The sequence below is a fragment of the Notechis scutatus genome, chromosome 10 (genome assembly GCF_049901735.1).
Source record: "Notechis scutatus isolate UNSWTSFEM ecotype Mainland chromosome 10, rNotScu1.2, whole genome shotgun sequence".
NCBI lineage: Eukaryota > Metazoa > Chordata > Lepidosauria > Squamata > Elapidae > Notechis > Notechis scutatus.
Window position 1 is genome coordinate 12,729,998 of NC_142018.1, and position 20,029 is coordinate 12,750,026.

Below are 20,029 nucleotides of genomic sequence, written 5' to 3' on the forward strand. Positions count from 1 at the left end.
AGACGCTGAGCTTGTCGATCAGCAAGGTCGGCAGTTCGGCGGTTCGAATCCCTAGAACCGCGTAACGGAGCGAGCTCCCATTCCTCATCCCAGCTTCTGCCAACCTAGCGGTTCGAAAGCACGTAAAAAATGCAAGTAGAAAAATAGGGGCCCCTTTGGTGGGAAGGTAACAGCGTTCTGTGCACCTTTGGCGTTGAAGTCATGCCGGCCACATGACCGCGGGAATGTCTTCGGACAGCGCTGGCTCTTTTTCATTGTTCCCTTTTGGATGGGGAAACCACACGTCCATTTCCTCCTGCATCTCTGTAACTGAAAGGATCGGAAGCACTTGCTGGCTGGAAAGGGCCAAGTGTCCTCCAGCAAATTGTCTCCTCTGAGGACACAACAGGGAGGCAGGGGCTCAGGGGCTAAGACGCTGAGCTTGTCAATCAGAAAGGTGGGAAGTTTGGTGGTTCGAATCCCTAGCGCTGCGTAACGGAGTGAGCTCCCATTCCTCGTCCCAGCTTCTGCCAACCTAGCAGTTCGAAAGCACGTAAAAAATGCAAGTAGAAAAATAGGGACCCCTTTGGTGGGAAGGTAACAGCGTTCCGTGCGCCTTTGGCGTTTAGTCCTGCCGGCCACATGACCACGGAGACGTCTTTGGACAGCGCTGGCTCTTCGGCTTTGTAACGGAGATGAGCACCGCCCCCTAGAGCCGGAAACGAGTAGCACGTAGGTGCCAGGGGAACCTTTGCCTTAAGGAGAGCTCAAACCACAGCTCCCTGGGATTGGACTTCATGGGGGAGCAGGTTATAAGAGGTGCATGGAGCCCCTGTGGATTGGTGGTTAAGACACGAGGCTAGAAACCAAGAGGCTGTGAGTTTTACTCCAAACGCCACGTCCTACCTCCGACCATAAAACCTGCTGAGTGATCTTGGGCCAGTCACTCTCTCCCTGCCTTAGGAAGGAGGAGGAGGAGGAGGAGGCAAGGACAAACCACTTTGGAAATCTTGCCAAGAAAACCTGCAGGGATGAATCCTGGCGTTCCAAGAGTTGGTTGCTCACCCAAAGAGCACCGAAGGAAGGAAGGAAGGAAGGAAGGAGCAGCAATCTGGGCTGGTCCTCAGAATAAAACCAGATAAACAATCTGCCCCTGAGATAAATTAAGAGCGTGCTTCTTAACATTCATATATAAAGGAGAATATTTGTGGCCCAAATGGACAGGAGGGGTCCATGGTGCTCTCTGAGCTTGGATGTTTTCTTGCAGACGTTTCATGACCAAACTAGGTAATGTCATCAGTGCTCTGATCAGTGATGACGTTACCTAGTTTGGGTAAGGAAACGTCTGCAAGAAAACAAGCTGATAATGTTTAATTTTTTTAGCTTATGTGGGACAGAACTGTTGGGAGAGAAAAGACTACAAACACTTTATTTGCTCCATTCCTTGCTATTTCATCCCCTTTCATGGTCCAACACGATCTTTATAGCAAGTTCTAAGTTCCTAGAATAGACATAGACATGGGAATAGGGATAGAATTAGAATTAGAATTAGAATTAGAATTAGAATAGAATAGAATAGAATAGAATAGAATAGAATAGAATAGAATAGAATAGAATTCTTTATTGGCCAAGTGTGATTGGTCACACAAGGAATTTGTCTTTGGTGCATACGTTCTCAGTGTACATAAAAGCTATAAATGACAGATCATGGTCAATCATCATAAACAACATTAATCAAGAATCATAAGGTACAACACTGAGTGATAGTCATAGATACTAAATAAGCAGTTAAAATTATATTAGGAAACTTTAAACAAAACACTATAAATCGTAAAGATGCAAGCAACAAGGTTATAGTCTTAAGTCGGAAAGGAGATAGGTAATATAGGATGAGAAGAATAATAGTAATGCAGTCTTAGTAAATAGTTTGACAGTGTTGTGGAAATTAGTTATGCAATATTTGAACTTTTTTTAAAATTCACATTTAAAATAGCCCAGAAAGCCACAGCTATAACCTTCATCCATTGCCTCACCTGTTGACTGAGAACCTAAGCAGCAGCAGCTTCACCAGAGCCTCTTTTGAGTGTATGACTGTAACTTTGTCACTTGTATCCTAATGATTTTTATTGACTATTTCCTAGTATGATTTGATTGCTTATTGTACCTTATGGCTAGTATTAAGTGTTGTACCTTATGATACTTGACGCTTGATGAATGTCTCTTTTATGTACACTGAGAGCATTTGCACCAAGACAAATTCCTTGTGTGTCCAATCACAATTGGCCAATGAAGAATTCTATTCTATTCTGTTCTGCTTTGTTCTGTTCTATTCTATTCTTATTCTTATTCTAATTCTAATTCTTATTCTATTCTATTCTATTCTGTGCTATTCTATTCTATGCTATTCTATTTCATTCTATTCTATTTATTTCCCTGGGCAGCTGGAGTCCAGTGCAAGCCAGAGGCAGATGATCCGAGAGGCTTTTGCGAGCGACAACGTCTTGGATGACTTCCTGAAAGAGAAGCGAGCAGCTGAAGAAGCCGGCAAACCAAAAGTCATTGACCTGGTCCTTCCTGGATGGGGCGAGTGGGGAGGCGCGGGGCTGCATCCAAGCAAAAAGAAAAAGAAAAGGTACTTTGGGGGGAGGATGAGGTTGGGGTGGCTGTCCAGGCCCCTTGCCCTGTTCTCTGCTCAATCTCTTTGCTTCTCTTAACCATTAACTAATGGAACGGCTTCTCACCAGAAGTTGTAGGAGCTCCCATCAATGGAGGTTTTTAAGCGACTGCACAGCTATGAGCCATGGTGGCGCAGTGGTTAGAATGCAGTACTGCAGGCTACTTCTGTTGACTGCCGGCTGCCTGCAATTGGGCAGTTCAAATCTCACCAGGCTCAAGGCTGATTCAGCCTCCCATCCTTCTGAGGTGGGTAAAATGAGGACCCAGATTGTCGATAGGCTAACGGTTAACCGCTTAGAGAGGGCTGTAAAAGCATTGCAAAGCTGTATAAAAGTCTAAGTGCTATTGCTTGCTTTCTGTCTGTCTATCTATCTATCATCTATCTATCATCTATCTATCTATCTATCTATCTATCTATCTATCTATCTATCTATCTATCTCCACCAGAGCCCTGCTGGTACTGTGGTTAGAATACAGTATCACAGATTAATTCTGCCAACTGCCAACAGTTCGATCCTGACCAGCTCAAGTTTTCCATCCTTCCGAGGTGGGTAAAATGAGGACCCAGCTTGTTGGAGGCAAGATGCTGACTCTGTAAAGCACTTAGAGAGGGCTGTAAAGCATCGTAAAACAGTATATAAGTCTAAGGGCTATTGCTGTCTGTCTATCCATCCATCTATCTACCTGGCAACTCTAAAAAGTTTATAAAAAATGGGAAGGTAAAATAGGAAGGTAACTGCAGAATCCTGACTATCATCTATCTATCTATCTATCTATCTATCTATCTATCTATCTATCTATCTATCTATCTATCTATCTATCTATCTATCTACCGTGTTTCTCATATAATAAGGCGGTCTTATTTTTGAGCCCTGAAAATGGCTAGGCCGTCTTGGGTGACTTAATTTCCCTTGCATCCGGGCGGCGACCTTGATGTTGACCGGCGTTGGTGGGAGATGGGTCAATGCAGGCAGCACCATATCCGGTGTGCAACAAAGTACTTACTAATGGCAAGCCCCACCACCATTCCCCATTTTGCATGTTTTAATATAGGCCTTAATTTGGGGGAGGCTTAATTTAATTTCATGCCTAAAACACCTGGGACTTCCTATTGGGGAGGCTGTATTGTTGGAGAAACAGGGTATCTATCTACCTATCTACCTACCTACCTATATCCACTAGAGCCGTGGTGATACAGTGGTTAGAATGCAGTATTGCAGATTAATTCTGCCAACTGCCAGCAGTTCGATCAAACTTTCCATCTTTCTGAGGTCGGTAAAATGAGGATCCAGATTGTTGGGGGCAACATGCTGATTCTGTAAACCACTTAGAGAGGGCTGTAAAGCAATGTAAAGCATTGGTATATAAGTCTTAAGTGCTATTACTATTTGTCCAGAATGGTACACAGTCTCTTGCTTGAGCAGTGGGTTAGACTAGAGGACCTCCAAAGCCCTTTCCAACTCTATTGTTAAATTAGGTTCCTCATCAAGCCAGCGCCTGGACCCCCAAGGAAAGATCGGCACCTGCCCCATGTCCTGCTGAACGAACGGCGGAATGTTTTAGCCGCAGCTCATCAGGTGAGGTCAACGTTCCTTCTTCAGGATGGTTCTTCCCGTGAAAATTTTGTGTGTTTAATCGGATTTATTGATTCGATTGATTCAGCTGCCCATCTCACGAGAGTCGTTCCCGTTTAAAAGCAAGCCAGAATTGTTAGGACAACAACGCAGAGCTAAGCCGACAGATTCACAAGCCAGGCTAACTCCAAATCAGATGAACCACACACCCTCGCTGGTTTTTACACAAAGCACTTAATTTGGTCTTTGAACTAACCTGTTTTCGGGGTTCGACCAATACAATGAATTGGAAAAGAATTAAGTGGCCTGAGTTTAACCAACGTGCGAAGCTACCAAAAATATAAACCTGTTTAGAGTAAGAATGCTGTCCCTTATTCAGCGATGGGATTCAATTTTTTTTTTTTTACTACCGGTTCTGTGGGCGTGGCAGGGGAAGGATACTGCAAAATTCCCATTCTACTGCAAAATTCCCATTCTCTCCTCACCCCACTAGCCTGCTTTCCAGCTCCATTCTCCTGTGCAGGGCAACCAAGGAAGACCCAGCCAATCAGCTGGGACTTGGGAGGCGGAGTATAGATGGGGGCGGGGCCAGTCAAGGTGGGATTCGCTGGTTCTCCGAACTATTCAAAATTTCCACTTCCGGTTCTCCAGAACTGGTCAGAACCTGCTGAATGCCACCTCTGCCACTATTCCATCTTTTACCTGGTTTAAATGAATTGTGTGTACCGAGCTTGTGGTATAAAAGGAATAGGAATGGCACCTACAATGTGCTTACATCAAATCCATAGGAATCAAATATTAAAGAAAAAAATACATTTTAAAGCTTTTTTTAATTTCTGAGAATCTTATATAATTTCCAGAAATCATATTAAAATTATTCTGAAGATTGCATGGGTGAGTGTTTTGAAATATTGCAAAACTTTGGGCATTTTCTTTTTTAAAAAAATTTGGCTGTGCAAATACTTGAAACAATATCTAAATCTTAATAGATTGTATAAAGCAGACCATTATTTTATATCTAAGAACTTAGATTCAGGATGCATGTTGCCGAATATCCGTGTTTTACAAATTGTGAACTTGGGAAAATAAATGAAAACAACTTAAGTTTAAAAATAATTGCTAACTCACAGGGCAGATATGCCTCTGCTGCCTTATTCTCTGCTGACTTGAATGAGCCCTGGTGACGCAGTGGTTAAAGTGTAACACTGCCCACAGCCTGGAGTTCGATCCTGACAGGGCTCAGAATATAAGTCTATTGCCAGTGCAGATTCAGACAATATCATACTCTATTTTTCAATCTTTCCTTTTGGGGGCTGACAGGTGATCCCATCAGCCTTCCCAGACAGACTAGCCAGGAAACATGACCAGATAGCAAGACCACCAAAATTTTCTCGTGGACCACCGGTTGGTGACCCCTGCCCTAGACAGCATGTCTGCATCACGTCCTCCCCCCCCCCCAAGGTCTTTCTCGCATACCACGACAGACCCCTTCCTTCCCACAGGTGAACCAGCTTCCCTTCCCCTTCGAGAGCAGCCAACAGTTCGAACGCAGCATCCAAGTGCCCGTGGGCTCCACGTGGAACACGCAACGGGCTTTCCAACAGCTGACGGCCCCCCGGATCATCACTCAACCCGGCCAGATCATCCGTCCCATCACTGCGGAAGATACCAACCTGATCCATCAGAAGGACAGGTCGACGGCTGCGGTGGGACCGAAAACGGATTTGGAGTTTACCCTCCCTCTCCGCCAGCCTCGTCCCCACCGTATCCCAAAGAAGAAAGGCCGGTAGGAGTGAATTTTGTGCCGATATGGCCAATGGGCACATTGGCATCTTATTGGCACTATCCAGAATAGATGTCCCATTTCTGGAATTTTCCCTTCTTTTGCTGATGTGATCCTATCTATATGAGGATCTTATATACCTGCTCAGGTGGAAGGTATAGTTGCTTTCTTTCAAGTTTTATTTCTCCTTTTTGAAAAATGCTAAAGAAGCTAGTTTAAAACTCAGCTGATCCCTTCTTGACCTAAGTTGGGAACAAGCAACCCTATAAACCCTGATGCTCTTGCAGGCACCATAATAAAATCTGAAACACGTGCCTTCAATCTTACAGAAGGCTAAGGCACCATTTTCACCAGTTCAAAAACCTCAGCCCTTCTCCCAGAATAATTGAGACGATTCTTCCTGTTTGGCGAACAGGTTTAAGATACAAGCACCTTATGACACCTCAACCCTGCCAGACGAAAAAAAAAGACAGAACATTTCACTCAATTGTCTGTTTAAGGCCTCTGTGTTGTTGCTCGTAATTCCACTGTCCTTAAGCAGGGCAGGAAAAAAAAAGAAAAATAGAATTCACGCACAACAAAAACAAAATTTTAGTTTGGGTGGAGGAAAAGGGGAAAAAAAACACAGGAAGTTTTCTTGAGGACACCCAGGTCTTTTAAGCAAGAGAAAAATGAGAGGAACCAACCAACTAATAAACGGATCTGTATATTTTTGAAAAAGTGTCTCATTGTGCTTTCTTTTTTTCTAATGCAGGTGTGTGTTTTTGTACCAAAGGTAGATTTGTGATTGCATTTTTCTTTCCTCCTAATTTTCTCAACAAGATCCAACAAAAAAAAGGGGGGGGGATAATGAGTGCCATTCAAAATTTACAGGCGTGACTTTAAAAATTGGGGCTTTGCCAGAGCTTGAGTTGGTAGACCTCAAAAATAATTAGGCTGCTTGCTTATTATGAGTTGTCTGAAGCCGTTACAATTCCCCTGCTTGGTTATTGTACTGAACCACAATTCAACACGGCGAGAACTGTTTGTTTTTCTAAATTTCCAATCCTCAGGACCAAGATGATGATGTAAGGTTGATGATTCAAGGGGCTTAGGAAGGTGAGTTGGGTAAGACTGAACAACATTTTTTAGGAATCGGCAGGTGATGTTTTCATATCTCTAGATGCTTCCCCCTTCTCGATGACAGGAAGAGGATAAATTTTGCAAACAAAACAGTTGCATGTAAATCGACTGTATTGCATCATTTTATATGTGTTGCTTCATCAAAATAACAGCATATTTTTGTTAAAGCCTATTAGCTTCAATAGATGTGTGGTCCTGCCTCCATTTGGGGGAGGGGCAGGAAAGCATTTTCCCCCATTTCTCTTTTTTGTCCCCATTTTGAAGAACAACAGCGACAGGCATCAAGCCAACGCTAAGCATTTAAAAAAGGGCCACTGTGATGACCCAGGGCATGGCACAAAATAACAGTCAGCAAAGTAGAATAAATTCCCTTTAATGCCTCCAACTTGGCCCTCAATGTCCAGTTATCCTCGGCTGGAGATCAAACTCTTCCAAAAACCGTCTACAAAGGGAAGAAATGCAGTCCGAACCCAAAGTAGAGATAAATTAGAAACAAAAAAACCAACACAAACCACGCTGAAGTAAATTAACACGATAGGCCAGGATAATAAATTGCAGACTTTCAAAAGATAACAACGCACACACAGTTGGGAGAACGCCAAAACCCAGAGAAGCCTCGACAAAGATAATGCATGCTTTGCTTCCAGCAAGGTGCTGTGTGCAAACGCCCTTCTTATATCCTATTCTCCCAGCTGCAACTAATGAAAGGGATCAGGGCCCTTTTCTCTCCCATAAGCCATGTTGCTCCCTTCTCCATTCCTCCCTGCGTGCCCTAGGATGAAGAGGGGGGTGGCCCTTGGTCTTCCTCTGAATGCCCAGCTGGACTGTGCCCTTCCCCCGTTTCCCCCACAGCTAACGGAGCCACACTCCCACTCCCTGTCCGCTGCTCAATCTCCCCCTCAGAATCAGACTCCAACAAGGGCAGGACAGCCACCTCTGTGGACAAGGATCCTAAAAAGGCATCCAAGGAAAACCATTAAAAGGAGAACATTTGTAGGTCAGGGTTCAAATGAGGGGCCCGCGGTGCTCTCTTAAGCTTGCTTGTTTCCTTGCAGACGTTTCGTTACCATACTAGGTAACCTCATCCGTGCTAGGAAAAACCATGAATCCACCTGCGTGCAAATGAAAATGCCACTTGCCATTTTTAACCCAGAGTCCTAAATGAGTTACAAACCCACCCGCCCCGAGGCCAGGGGGCTTAATCCTGCCTTCCTCCATCCCAAGGAGCATGAGAAAGGAGGGATTGCAATGCTCATAATACCCAGCAAACATCGCTAGCGAAAGGTAGTAGACAAAAAAAAAAAAAACCTTCCGCAAGTAAATCAGGTGTGAAATTTGGACCAGACTTTCATTCTATTTAGTTTCCACCCATGAGAAAGCTTCAATACAGTGGGAGTCCCTCAACTTATAACAATTCGTTTAGTGATTGTTCAAAGTTACACCAGTGCTGGAAAAGTTTTTGAGACTTATGACCGTTGCAACACCCCCGTGGTCACGTGATCAAAATTCAGACCCTTGGCCACTGACTCGACTTTACGATGGTTGCAGTGTCTTGGTGTTACGTGATCCTCTTTTATGACCACCCGACTAGCAAAGTCCGTGCAGGAAGCCAAGATTTGTTTAAACAACCGTGATTCTGACTTAACAATGGCAATTATTCTCTGAACAACGGTGGCAAGGAAAGGAGCATCAATCCTTTCATTCCCGCATCGTCCAGCCAGAGCTGAAGAAGCTCCTTGGAGGAGAAGCGAAACGGCTTTGAAAGAAAAACTAGAAAGTCTAGTTGCCTCTCGGGGAAACCCACACCTTTGGGACAATCAATGACCTGGAGCAGGGGTCGCCAACCTTTTGGACCTCAGAGACCACCAAACTCATGATTTTAAATCTTATAGAACGGAGACCCTGGGAAAATCCCCCAAAAAACGTCTGCAGGAAAATTCCCCATCCCGTTTTCATACCGATCGATCATTCTTTATTTGGGATCGCAGCTCCGTTCTCAGGGGGAGAGAGAGAGAGAGACTTTTGGCTTCATGCAAAGAAAGCAGCAGAAGTCTTTCTTTCTCTCCCCCAAACTCCTCCAGAAATGAGTCTTTATGAGACTTATCACGTCGACGCAGCCTCTTGGAGCAGGATGCCTTGCAGGGTCCCAAAGACTCATTTCTGGCAGAGCTTGGGGGAGAGAAAGAAAGACTTTTGCTGCTTTCCTTGCATGCAGCCAAAAGCAGAAGAAGAAAGAAGCGGAAAGAAGCAACCCGGTGGCCAGGTGAGGCGCGTGGGGCAAGTGGGACAAGTCCCCCCCCTCTGCCCTTTTCCCTCTCCCCTCACTACCTTGTGTTGTGCGCAATGCAACCGACGCAAGCCTTGTGTTCCCGCGGGCCATGTGGGCGGCGCAGCCTCCTGTTCCCGCGCAGCCTGGATGAATTGCTTTGGGGGTGACATTTCTCTGCGGACCACCAAAATTTTCTCACGGGCTACCAATGGTCCCCAGCCCACTGGTTGGCGACCACTGACCTGGAGGACTGAGAACCTCCTTAGGCAGGTGGCAAGAAAGTCAAATGGAACAAAACTCGCTTAACCAATTCTCATTTAACACCCACCCACCCCCCAGAAATTTGGGGCTCCATGGTGGTCGTTAAGTCGAGGACTCACCATATTAATTTTCAGGGGTGGGATTGTTATATAGCCACACAGTTTTTGTCATCGTCTCTGCCTTGTAATTCTCTTCCAAACAGAAGATTTAAATGGGAGGAGGGGATTTAAATCTGCAACCAGACAGATTGCAAGTGATCCTTGACACCGTTCCAGTGTCTCTGCCTCCCCCTCCCTCCCCTCCCACCCCTCTAAATCTCTTCAGACCTCTGTTCAATCTACTGCAGCTGGCTACTCAAAAGCCCGATGACCAATACCGCCTTTCTCCCCCACCCCACCCCACCCCACTTCCTTGTTCCTGTCTCACCCACCAGGAATTATCTCGGCTGAAAAACCGAGGTTGACCTAATTGTTTACATCTCACCCAGATCCATTTGGGGGCAGTATCTCCCCCCCCCCCCCCCCCCACCTCACCTCTGCCTTGAACCGGGGTGGCCTCTGCGCTGCTCCTGTTGAATTGCAGGCCAGAAAAGTCCTTGCATTACAGAAGTAGCCCCTCGGCTTACGGCCACGATTTCTGTGGCTAAACAAAACAAGCAAGTTTTGCCCCATGATACGACCTCTCTTGCCACCGTTATTAAGTGAATTACTGCCATTGTTCAAGTTGCTAAGTGAATCTGGCTTCCCCGTTTTGGCTTCTCCTTGGCAGAAGCTCTCAAAAGATCTGATCCCAGGGACACTAAAACCGTCATAAATACAAACCAGATTTACCAATGGAGCCCATTAAATGGCTCGTGTGATCTGCTGTTGGAGGGCAGGGAGAGGTGGGGGTGATATTATTATTATTATTATTATTATTATTATTATTATTATTATTATTATTATTATTATTATTATTATTATTATTATTATTATTATTATTATCTAAGAAGGGATTTTTCAAAATGACCACCAGAGCATTAGTATTCCCTATATTATTATTACTAACATGGTCTGATGCTAAGGAATTCTACTCCCCCTCCCCACCAGAAAAGAAATCTGTTCCAAATGCAAAACACAAGCAGAGGAGTTTGTTTCACAGCAGCAACCAGCTTTAGTACAGAACAGTTGAGCTAAGCCATGCCCAGGCTCCTTGCTGTCTCCTTGCTCACAGAGCAAATACTGTTTCAGTTTCCAAACAGCCCTCAACTCTCCCACAGGACACTAGCCAGATGAATACCGATGGCTGCTGGTAGACAGAGGCACCATTTTTTCTCCCTTATTTTCCTCCCCAAAAACTAAGCCGACCACATAGTTTCATAGCGAAGCACAGGGATGCAGCTAGTTATATTATATTTGATTCTTTTTTATTAGTTTTATTGTTTTAAATGAGGTTTTATATTCCGTAAGCCGCCTTGGAGTCGCCATGTGCGAATAGGCAGCAATATATAAATTTAGTAAATAAATAACATAAAGTCTGAATGTTTGATCTGGTGAGCAAGCAGATGCTGCAGCCATCGTGTAAAAAATGACCATAAGTCCCCCTTTTTTTTTCCCAGTGCTGCTATAACTTCAGACCGTCACTCAATGGGTGGTTGTAAGACAAGGATTACCTATGCTCTCAATTTGACCTCTCTAGAAGGAGTGCGATACGAATCCAAGCAAGCGGGCTGATGCGTGGTTTAAGGCACTGAACGCGTGTAGTGTGAACAGCTGCCCCTTCCTGCTCTTCTCCCGAAGAGGAATTGCGAGGTAGACTGCTACAACCTAGGGAAGCTTCATTGATCTAAACAGCCCTAATAACAGCAGAGGTGACCTTGTCTCTTCCGGATGTTTAGAGCTGCAACACATCCACCGCAAGCATCAAGCATCATCTGGATGGTATATGGTGGTTTAAAAACAACCATATGCCATGTGAATGGGTCCCATACTTTATGGCCAGGTATGTTATTTGGGATAAAAATGCCCCCACCTCCCATATGTAAGCAAAATACCCCCCAAACGCTGCTTCGTTCTACCTGTCGGTAGTATGTCGAGATTCTCTGTCATCCAGGTCATGGTTGTCCCAAAGATCCTTTTTTCAGGAGGCAATTGGACTTTTATTGTATTTTTTCTTCTTTTTTAAGATATTTTGCTTCTCATCCAAGAAGCTGCTTTAGCTCTGACTGGATGGTGGGGAATTGGAAGGATTGATATTCCTTGCAAACAGCTGGTCATTTGCATCCTTTTTAGAGGGTCCTTGAGGCCACTTGGAGGTTTATCTGTGTCCTCAGGGTCACCTGAGTAGGGCAATTTTTGTAGTCTGCAATCCCCCCCCACTCTGGAAATCCATTCCTACTCCCACACCCTTCGAAGGGCGTCCATCCCAAATTGTATAGCTAAAAGTCTGTAGAGATTCCCAGTCAATCCAGGTCATGGTTGTCCCAAATCCGAAAGCAGGAGCACTAACTCAGCTGACCCCAGGACACAGATAAACCACCCTCCCAAAGGATGCAAACGACCAGCTGCCTGCAAGGAATATCAATCCTTCCATCCTTTCACCCTCCAGTCAGAGCTGAAGAAGCTTCTTGGATGAGGAGCAAAACGCCTTCCAAAGAAGAAAACCAAAAAGTCCAATTGTTTCTTGAAAAAAAAAAAAAGCACATTTGGGACAACTATGAATTGGAGAACTTGAGAACCTTTACAGACTTTTGAACTTCCAAATTTATGGGTTGGGTAAAAATCCAGCCAGGTGGTGAATGTTATCACTCCTTGGGATAAAAACCAGGAGATCGGGAGCTCTAGTTTTGGCTCAGACATGGAAGCTACCTGGGTGACGGTGAGGTCTTTACAGATTGATTTAGAATTCAGGGTTTTATTTTTCTTGATTTGGGAGTAGGTGGGGTTCCCTATACGCCACCTTTTTCTCCAGGAGAAGCCAGCCTCAACTTCCTTAGACAGTTGGCACGGCTTAAGGGGCCGCCAGATTCCGCATCTCCCCCCTCCCCAAGGGGAGGTAGGGTGGAAAGTTCCCACGCTCTAACCACTACACCCCCCCGGTCCTTCCCTAAAGCCGGGGTTTCAGAGCAGATGATGCCGCTTTTCCAAGCTTCCCCCGGGCGCCCCTCGCCTTCGTATCTCGCGCGGTGCCAAGCCAACAAGCGGCCCCGACTTTTCTCCTGGGCTCGGCTGGGCTGGTCCGGCGTCACGCGTGGAATCGCCCTCGCGCGAGCAAAAGCGCCTCCTCCTCCTCTTCCTCCTCTCCATCCGAAAAACCGGAGTGGAGGCTTGCATTGCAGCCCCGGCGAACGGCTTGCAAAGCCCCGCGGAGCTTTCGCCTTGCTTGCAAGATCAAGACACGCCAGCGGGCCGGCTTAAGTCAAGAGTGCGAGCGGCCGGAGCTGCTGCTGCTGCTGCTGCCGCCCCCTCTCCTTCCCTCGCCGGCCTACTTGCCCAGCCAGCCAGCCAGCCAGGTGGTGCTGCCGCCGCCCAACTCCGCAGGAGCAGCTCCGGGGAAACGGATCGAAAAGAGGCCGGCGTGGGAGGCAAAGGACTCCGCGCCGCTCGCCCTGCACGCGTTCCCACCCACCCCCGCACCTTCCCCAACACGCGGGTTCTGGGGGGTTCACACGTGCCTGCTCAGCCAGCCCCAGCGGCCTCTCGGCTGCTGCAAAGGCAAGGCGGCGGGGGGGTGCGGGCGAGGGAAACCCTGCGTCCTGCCCGCCACTTTTCGCGCGTGGGTTGCAGCTGCGTGGGTGGCAGCGGCCATCAAAGTGACCCGTTCGGAAGACCATCAACCCCTTCTGCCCTTTGGCCCCCGAGAAGGGAGGGGAGGGGAGGGGAAGGTCTCCCCACCCACAGCTGTGCGGATCAGCTCTCCACCTCCCTTTCCTTAACCCCGGTTCTTCCTGTCTTCAGGCCCGGCTTGGCCGCTTTAATCCATTATACACGTGTCAACCCTTGCAAAAAAAAAAAAAAAAAAGGGAGGGGTTTTCAAACGTGCACGTGCACCGGGCTCCAAGACGTGGTGGTGGTGGAATGGAAGAGTTGCAAGGGCCCGGTTGGCCTTAGCCCCATGCTGGGGTGTGGGGCGGGTGGGAGGAGTGGATATCCCCGGGGCGCCTGCCGATCGTTGCGGCCACTTCCGGGCTGAGGCGAGGAAATCGCAACCGAGCAGCCCTCGTGCGTCGATCGGGCTCGGCCCGGATGGGGGGGGGGACCGAACGCGTGTTTGCTTTCCTCCCGGGACGAATCCGGCAATCCGCGCCCGAGTTTGGAAGTCAGCGGCAGCCTCTCTTCTCTCTCTCTCTTTGCCCTGCTAGCAGATTTAACGAGAAGGTTGAACGTGTGAAACCGACCCGGGTCTCTAAATAGGGTCCGGGAGGGGAAAATATTTATATTCAAAACAAAACACAAAAGTCATTTGCAGGTGTCAGAGTTAGAGGGACGAGGCTCCGGTTGTCCCGAATCCAGACGACCCGACGTGCATGCAATTGGGTTTTTTTTAAAAAAATGATGATTGTATGTTTTGTAATGATGAATTTCTAGAGCAGAGGGGTGGGGTGGGGGAATATAAATATTCGTGCATATGTAAATAAACCCCACTAATAAATAAATGAAAAATGAGGAAGCGGATGCAAGGGTTTGAGATTTTTTTTTTTTTTAAAAAAAGAGCTGCATCTAACAAGAGTTGACTATCTCTTTGGAGTCGTCCTTCGCCCTTAATGGGTTGTGTGAACTGGAGATGCTTGTAGAACTGCTTGTGCGCTTGGCAAGAGCTTTCCTACCTGGCTCAAGGGACACAGGTTGTCTGGAAGGCAGGGAGAGGATGACCGAGGAAAGTAAAAGCAAAGGCCAAGCCTTTCTGGCCTTGTGGTATGGGGGTGTTGCATGTTGGCACCAACCCAGTTCAACCCCGTGAGATGTCCACATCCCCCCCAAAAACATTCTGGCTGGACCGTACAATTTATCTTTTTTTCTAACTTCTTTGCAAAAATATTCCCAAGCATTTAAGCCTTTAAGAAAATGGAGTTGCTTTTTTTGTTGCTGTTTTAGGAAGAAAAGAAATATATGCATGCATAACACGTATACGTTGCTTATTTTTGCTGGTTATGATGACCACAAGGGGAAAAAAATCTATTTGCAAGATATTGGGAGGCTAGTCCAGATTTAACACCATATCATCCTTGTTGCTATAAAGGTCTGGACCAGGAAATTACGAATGAGAGAATCTGAAGTTTTTCTCCCTTTTTTCCCTTCCAAATTGCGCTTGCTTGAAGAAGGACAGGGAATTATCTAGTTAGGGGTCATATTTCCTGTGCCTCTGTTTGAGAACTGGTTTTCTAAGACCCTTTCCTTCTAAACTTCATGCCTTTCCCATTTGTAGCCAAAAGAGCTATGGATGGCAGCCATCTTCCCAAATAGTCTGGAAACACTATTTAAGTATTACTAATTTCTTTCCTTAATCTGGTGCCTCCTGGTGTGTTGGTCTCACTTTCCAACATCCTCCAGTTCGATAACTCTAATCATTAAGGATGATAACTATGGCCAAATACACCTGGAAGGCCGCTGGCTAGAAAAGGGAGTTTGGATTGGATTGAACAGTTTATTTGGCTAAGCATGGTTAGACACACAAGGGATTTGTCTTTGGTACAGAAGCACTCGGCGTATATGCAAAGCAGCAGAATTATTATTATTATTATTCTTCATCACACAGTCAGCCAGATGTTCAGACTGGGTTTGGCATTTTTTGTCTGCCTATCGAGTACTTACCAAGGACCTGGGATAGGCAAACCTGGATGTTTGATGGTGTTACAGATATCGTCACAAGCTGGAAGCAGTTCCAAGTAAAGTCGCCTTTTGCAATTGGCTGATGGCAAATTTATTATAATTATATACTTTATTCATTAAACATGAAATTCAGTCAACTGAACATTCAAAAATGGATCACAAATCTTATTGACTGGCATTGATGGTTGATATGGGTTGTTGTTATTATTATTGTTGTTATTATTATTTCTTTTATTAATTAAACATGAAACTCACAAATATCATTGACTGGCATTGATGGTTGATACGGGTTGCTGCCAGGATCCTATGTATCAACCAAGTATCTTCTTAAATAAAATTATTTAATTTTTAAATTATGATTATGATTATTATTATTTTACTTCGTTACAAACCAAAGTTATTCTTGGTCATAATTTTTGACTCTAAAAACTGTATGTGAAATCTTCTCAAGTCCTTAAGCTAAAATAATTGAGAAGTCATTGGGTGATAATATCCAGGGTGTTTTATGTTGACCTTCAAAGTGTCATGCAAACTTAGAAAACAGGGTTCAAACTTCTAATAGCTTTGCTCAAGCATGTGTGAACATAACCCACAAGTCATTATTTGGTGTTATCATCTTTAACTTCCATAAAATTATATTTCAAGAGAAATCAGTAACGAAGATATAGTTTTTCAAAGTTTATCCAGTCTGTTTTCCGGGCACAAGATTAACTTCAGACATGCAACAATGATTTTGTTATTAATTTTTCTGTTTCTGGATTGGTTCAAGAAAATTTAGAAGCTTCTCTCTGTATTGTCTTTGTAGAGAAGACTGAATGTGGACTTTCCAACATGAGATTCTTAGCCAAGAGTAGAGGCCACAACTCCAGATGACTTTAGGAAGTAGTGTTTTGAAGAAGGAATACTCCAGTCAGAGGCCAGATTCTTCTTTCTTAACTTCTCCATGAGCACATGAGGTTCTACCAGACCTGTCCATCTAGTAGTTCATCACTAACCACATCAACCTTCTCCAAGTTCGTGTGTTGACCAAGAGTATAACATGTAGGAACTTTTCAAACCCCAGGCAAAGGATGTGCAAATAAGACTCCCTTATTTTTTTTGTCCACTATGACAACCATGTTAGATGGGCACAGATGAGAACAAGTGAGCCAAAATGACTCAGAAACCTCCATGCTCAGGTAGAGTCCAGCACCTTAAGTCACTTACACTGTATTGTAGACCTTATTGGCTCTACAGACCTGTAGAGGGCTGGTTGCTTCTTCTGATCTTGCTTTTATTACATCCTCAACTGGAATTCAGTGCAGCCCACAATGGGTGATTGGGTCTTGTAGGCCTTCAAAAGAAGAGCAAACTGCCCTGGCATTATAGGATAAATGCTCTCTGAACTTTAGGAGAACCTAAGATAAATTCTTCTGTAGACGAGATGGGCAGCACATAAATCCAAATAAATAAATTCAATAAGGGAAGCGTTTTTGCAGGAAAGTATCCTCCGCAGTATATTTTTCCAGAGGCTCCTGAGACATTTGTGGATTATGGTTTATCTCTGGAGTTTCCTGCATGGGATAGGAAGTGGGTGATGGTTACAAGATCTCCTTGGATATATATATATATATTCTATGGAACTGATCTGCCTTCCATGGATTTGTTAGATCATGTTGCATGATAATCATGCCTGCTGGTGAGGCTACAGAAATATTTCAGAAGCAAGGTGTTTTGAGTTGTGTACATTTATATTCCTTTTCTTTTTTGTCTTCTCAAGAATCTTGCCAGGTCTAGTTCACACAGCACATTGGATAGTTCAGAGGTGGAAAGCAACCATTGTTTATCCACCTCCCTTTTAAAATATGTGTGTGTGTGTGTGTGTGTGTGTGTGTGTGTGTATAGACAGACAGACAGATAGCATGAAAGTCGTCGTAATCAGTAAGTCAAGTTGTGGACTAACCTGCCAAATGAATTTTGCACATTTTGCAGATGTGATGCAAAGCCAAATGGCTTATCAAAACCACAGAATGAATCATTCTGAGTCCCGCTTACATTTGTGGTCTTAAGGAGCTGAAATTCAACAGATGCAGTTTTTAACCTGACGGTAACAGTTTCAAGACAATCCCAGTTGAATTTCTACCTCAGGCCATGGCTAAAGGCCCACCAGCAGTCTGACCTTCTCCTGGGAGAGCAGCCGAAAATATATTGGGGTCCCTCAATAGATGAAAACATATTTTTTGCATAAGTTCTCAACAACTGGCCTTATTTATAACAACCATAGTTATCCTGATCAACTCACCTTGGCCAAGCAGTGCACCTTGCTGTACAAGGAGAGATTTAACTTGGAAATAAGGAGAAACTTTCTGACAGTGAGAACAATCAACCAATGGAACAGAAGTTGCCTTCAGAAGTTGTGGCAGCGCCATCACTTGAGATCTTCAAGAAGAGATTGGACTGCTGTTTGCCAGAAATGGTGTAGGGTCTCCCGCTTGGGCAGGGAGTTGGACTAGATGACCTATAAGGTCCCTTCCAACTCTGCTAATCTGTTAAATCTGAATGAATGTATTAATCTTCGGCCCCTAATGATGCTGTTTATGTGGCACTTGGAAATTCAATCCAATTTTCTCCATTATCACACACTCTGGCAGGTAAATAGGAAGTTCACCTGCAGAATCACCTGTCATTAGTTGCTAAAGCAAGAATGGGCAAAAGCAAGAATTGAACCTCTTAGATGGCCTTATGGGCAGGTTGTCCAAAGTCCCCCGTGCTAATTGCAAACTCTTTCTGCAAGTCATCCATTTAGTGATCTGGGGTCTTTCCATTCCCGAATGCCTGCTGGGTGGGAGGTATCAAGAGGAGAATTAGATGCCAAAAGGAATGTCCAAAAGACAATGGGGAAGGGGACAGGAAGCGTGAAGGATAAAGGGGTTTTTAATTCATGTTGATTCCACTGCTTGCTTCAGCGCGGTTCATGGATGCAGAGGTTTGCTCTTTCCCCATAATTATTATTTATTTCATTTGGTTTGTCAAGCATGTATGAGAAAACAAATCCAAGTATGAACATAACATATAAACATATAAGTATAAACAGGTATAAGTATGCATAATAAATGAGTATGAATAAATGGGAAGATTAGGGCAGGGACCTACCGGTGCACTTATGCACACACCCCATCCAGGAAGGAATGGCCTGAATCGGACAAGGTTGCCAACGTTAAGGTTGACCCATAGCAGTAACTAGCAATGGGTGAAGCCTCTTTTGTACCCTACGGACATCCGCTTATTGTGTCGTGATTATAAAAAGGCTGGCAGAATCGTGGTTAGGGGTGGCCATGGTTTGATTGTTGGGAGGCCAAGTAGCCCAAGCATGTTCTTCTGTATCTCACAGGGGGCTTGGCCAAGGAGAAGCCCACCCAGAGAAGACAACCTGGAGAAGATAACACCCCCAAAAAAAAAAAAAAACACACCCTCAGCCTGGTTCCCTCTTGGGTGCCACACCGGAGTGGGAGGGAAATTCTCGTTTGTTTGTTTTTAAAAGGCCTTTCCTACTCTTTGAGATTTAAACTTCTGACAACTCTTCCCCGCTCATCCTTCCGGCTTTGTCACCTCGCGTCCCTCCGAGAATGACGTCCCACTCATTGGAGTAAATCTTTCTCCCCATATATACCCCCCAAACCCCGCCCTCCCCTTTAATCTTTAAGGGTGGGGGGTTAGGAGAATAAAATTAGGGTTTTAGTTTTTAAATGTGCCTTTCCATCGCCGACGCGACAGGGAAGACCACGGGTCTAGCTTTCTGCCTTGGAACCCGGCTTAGCAACGATTCCCTGGTCCCGGTCGGGGGATGATGGGAGCGGTAGTCCAGGGTAGTCTCCAAAAAGCACCGGCTGGGCGGGCTGGAAGGACAGTCGGACGAGCACCTGGGACGCAGGGAAAGAAGGCTGGTGGTCTCTCCACCCGCTTCTTCTTCTCCAGCTCGCCCCCTTTACCACCACCACCCCGCTCCTCCCCTTCCCCGAGCGGTGTGTAACTTGAGAACTAGCACCTTGGCTTCTCTCTTTTAACTCTTCCCGGCCGTCCTTTTGTTCTCCGCTCCGGCTGCAGGAGCGGTTTGCCCACCGGGGGTCGTCCCCCCCTCCCACCCCAATCCCGGGGGAGAGGGGGGGCTCGGGAGAACTTGGCAGCCCCCCCCCCCACACACACACACTCCCGGCCCCCCTTGGCTGCTTTGAGAGTGGCCAACCCAACCCAACCCAACCCAACCCAACCTTCCTTAGTTGGCAGCCGGGGAATGAGGGGTGGGAAAAGGGGGAAGCCCCCACCCCAACCCACCTGCTCCCCGGGCTGCCCCGCCGCGCTTCCCTTGAACCCCTCTCCGCTCGCCCTCCTTTTCACACGTTGGCCTCGGTCCGCAGACCCCTCCCCGAGCCGCCCGTCCCCCGATCTCCCACAATCCTTTCTCCGAAAGCCAATCGCGCGGAGCTTGCTTGCGTACAAGGCTTGCCAGAAAACTCCGCCTCCTTCCCGCTTCGTAGCTCCGGAGCCTTTCTCGTTCCAGGATGCCGCGGAGGAGCCCGGC

The 20,029-nt window shown here is 45.9% G+C and overlaps 1 protein-coding gene across 1 annotated transcript in view; it reads left to right on the forward strand.

The window, feature by feature from the left end:
* Positions 1-6,732, forward strand: part of UTP14A (UTP14A small subunit processome component) — an 18,744-nt gene extending 12,012 nt beyond the window's left edge. The window contains exons 12-14 of the mRNA XM_026674731.2: positions 2,421-2,611; positions 4,133-4,232; positions 5,732-6,732. Of these exons, the coding sequence (XP_026530516.2) occupies positions 2,421-2,611; positions 4,133-4,232; positions 5,732-6,019 (579 nt within the window). The 3' untranslated portion in view covers positions 6,020-6,732. The remainder of the gene's footprint in view (positions 1-2,420; positions 2,612-4,132; positions 4,233-5,731) is intronic.
* Positions 6,733-20,029: the final 13,297 nt, after the last annotated feature.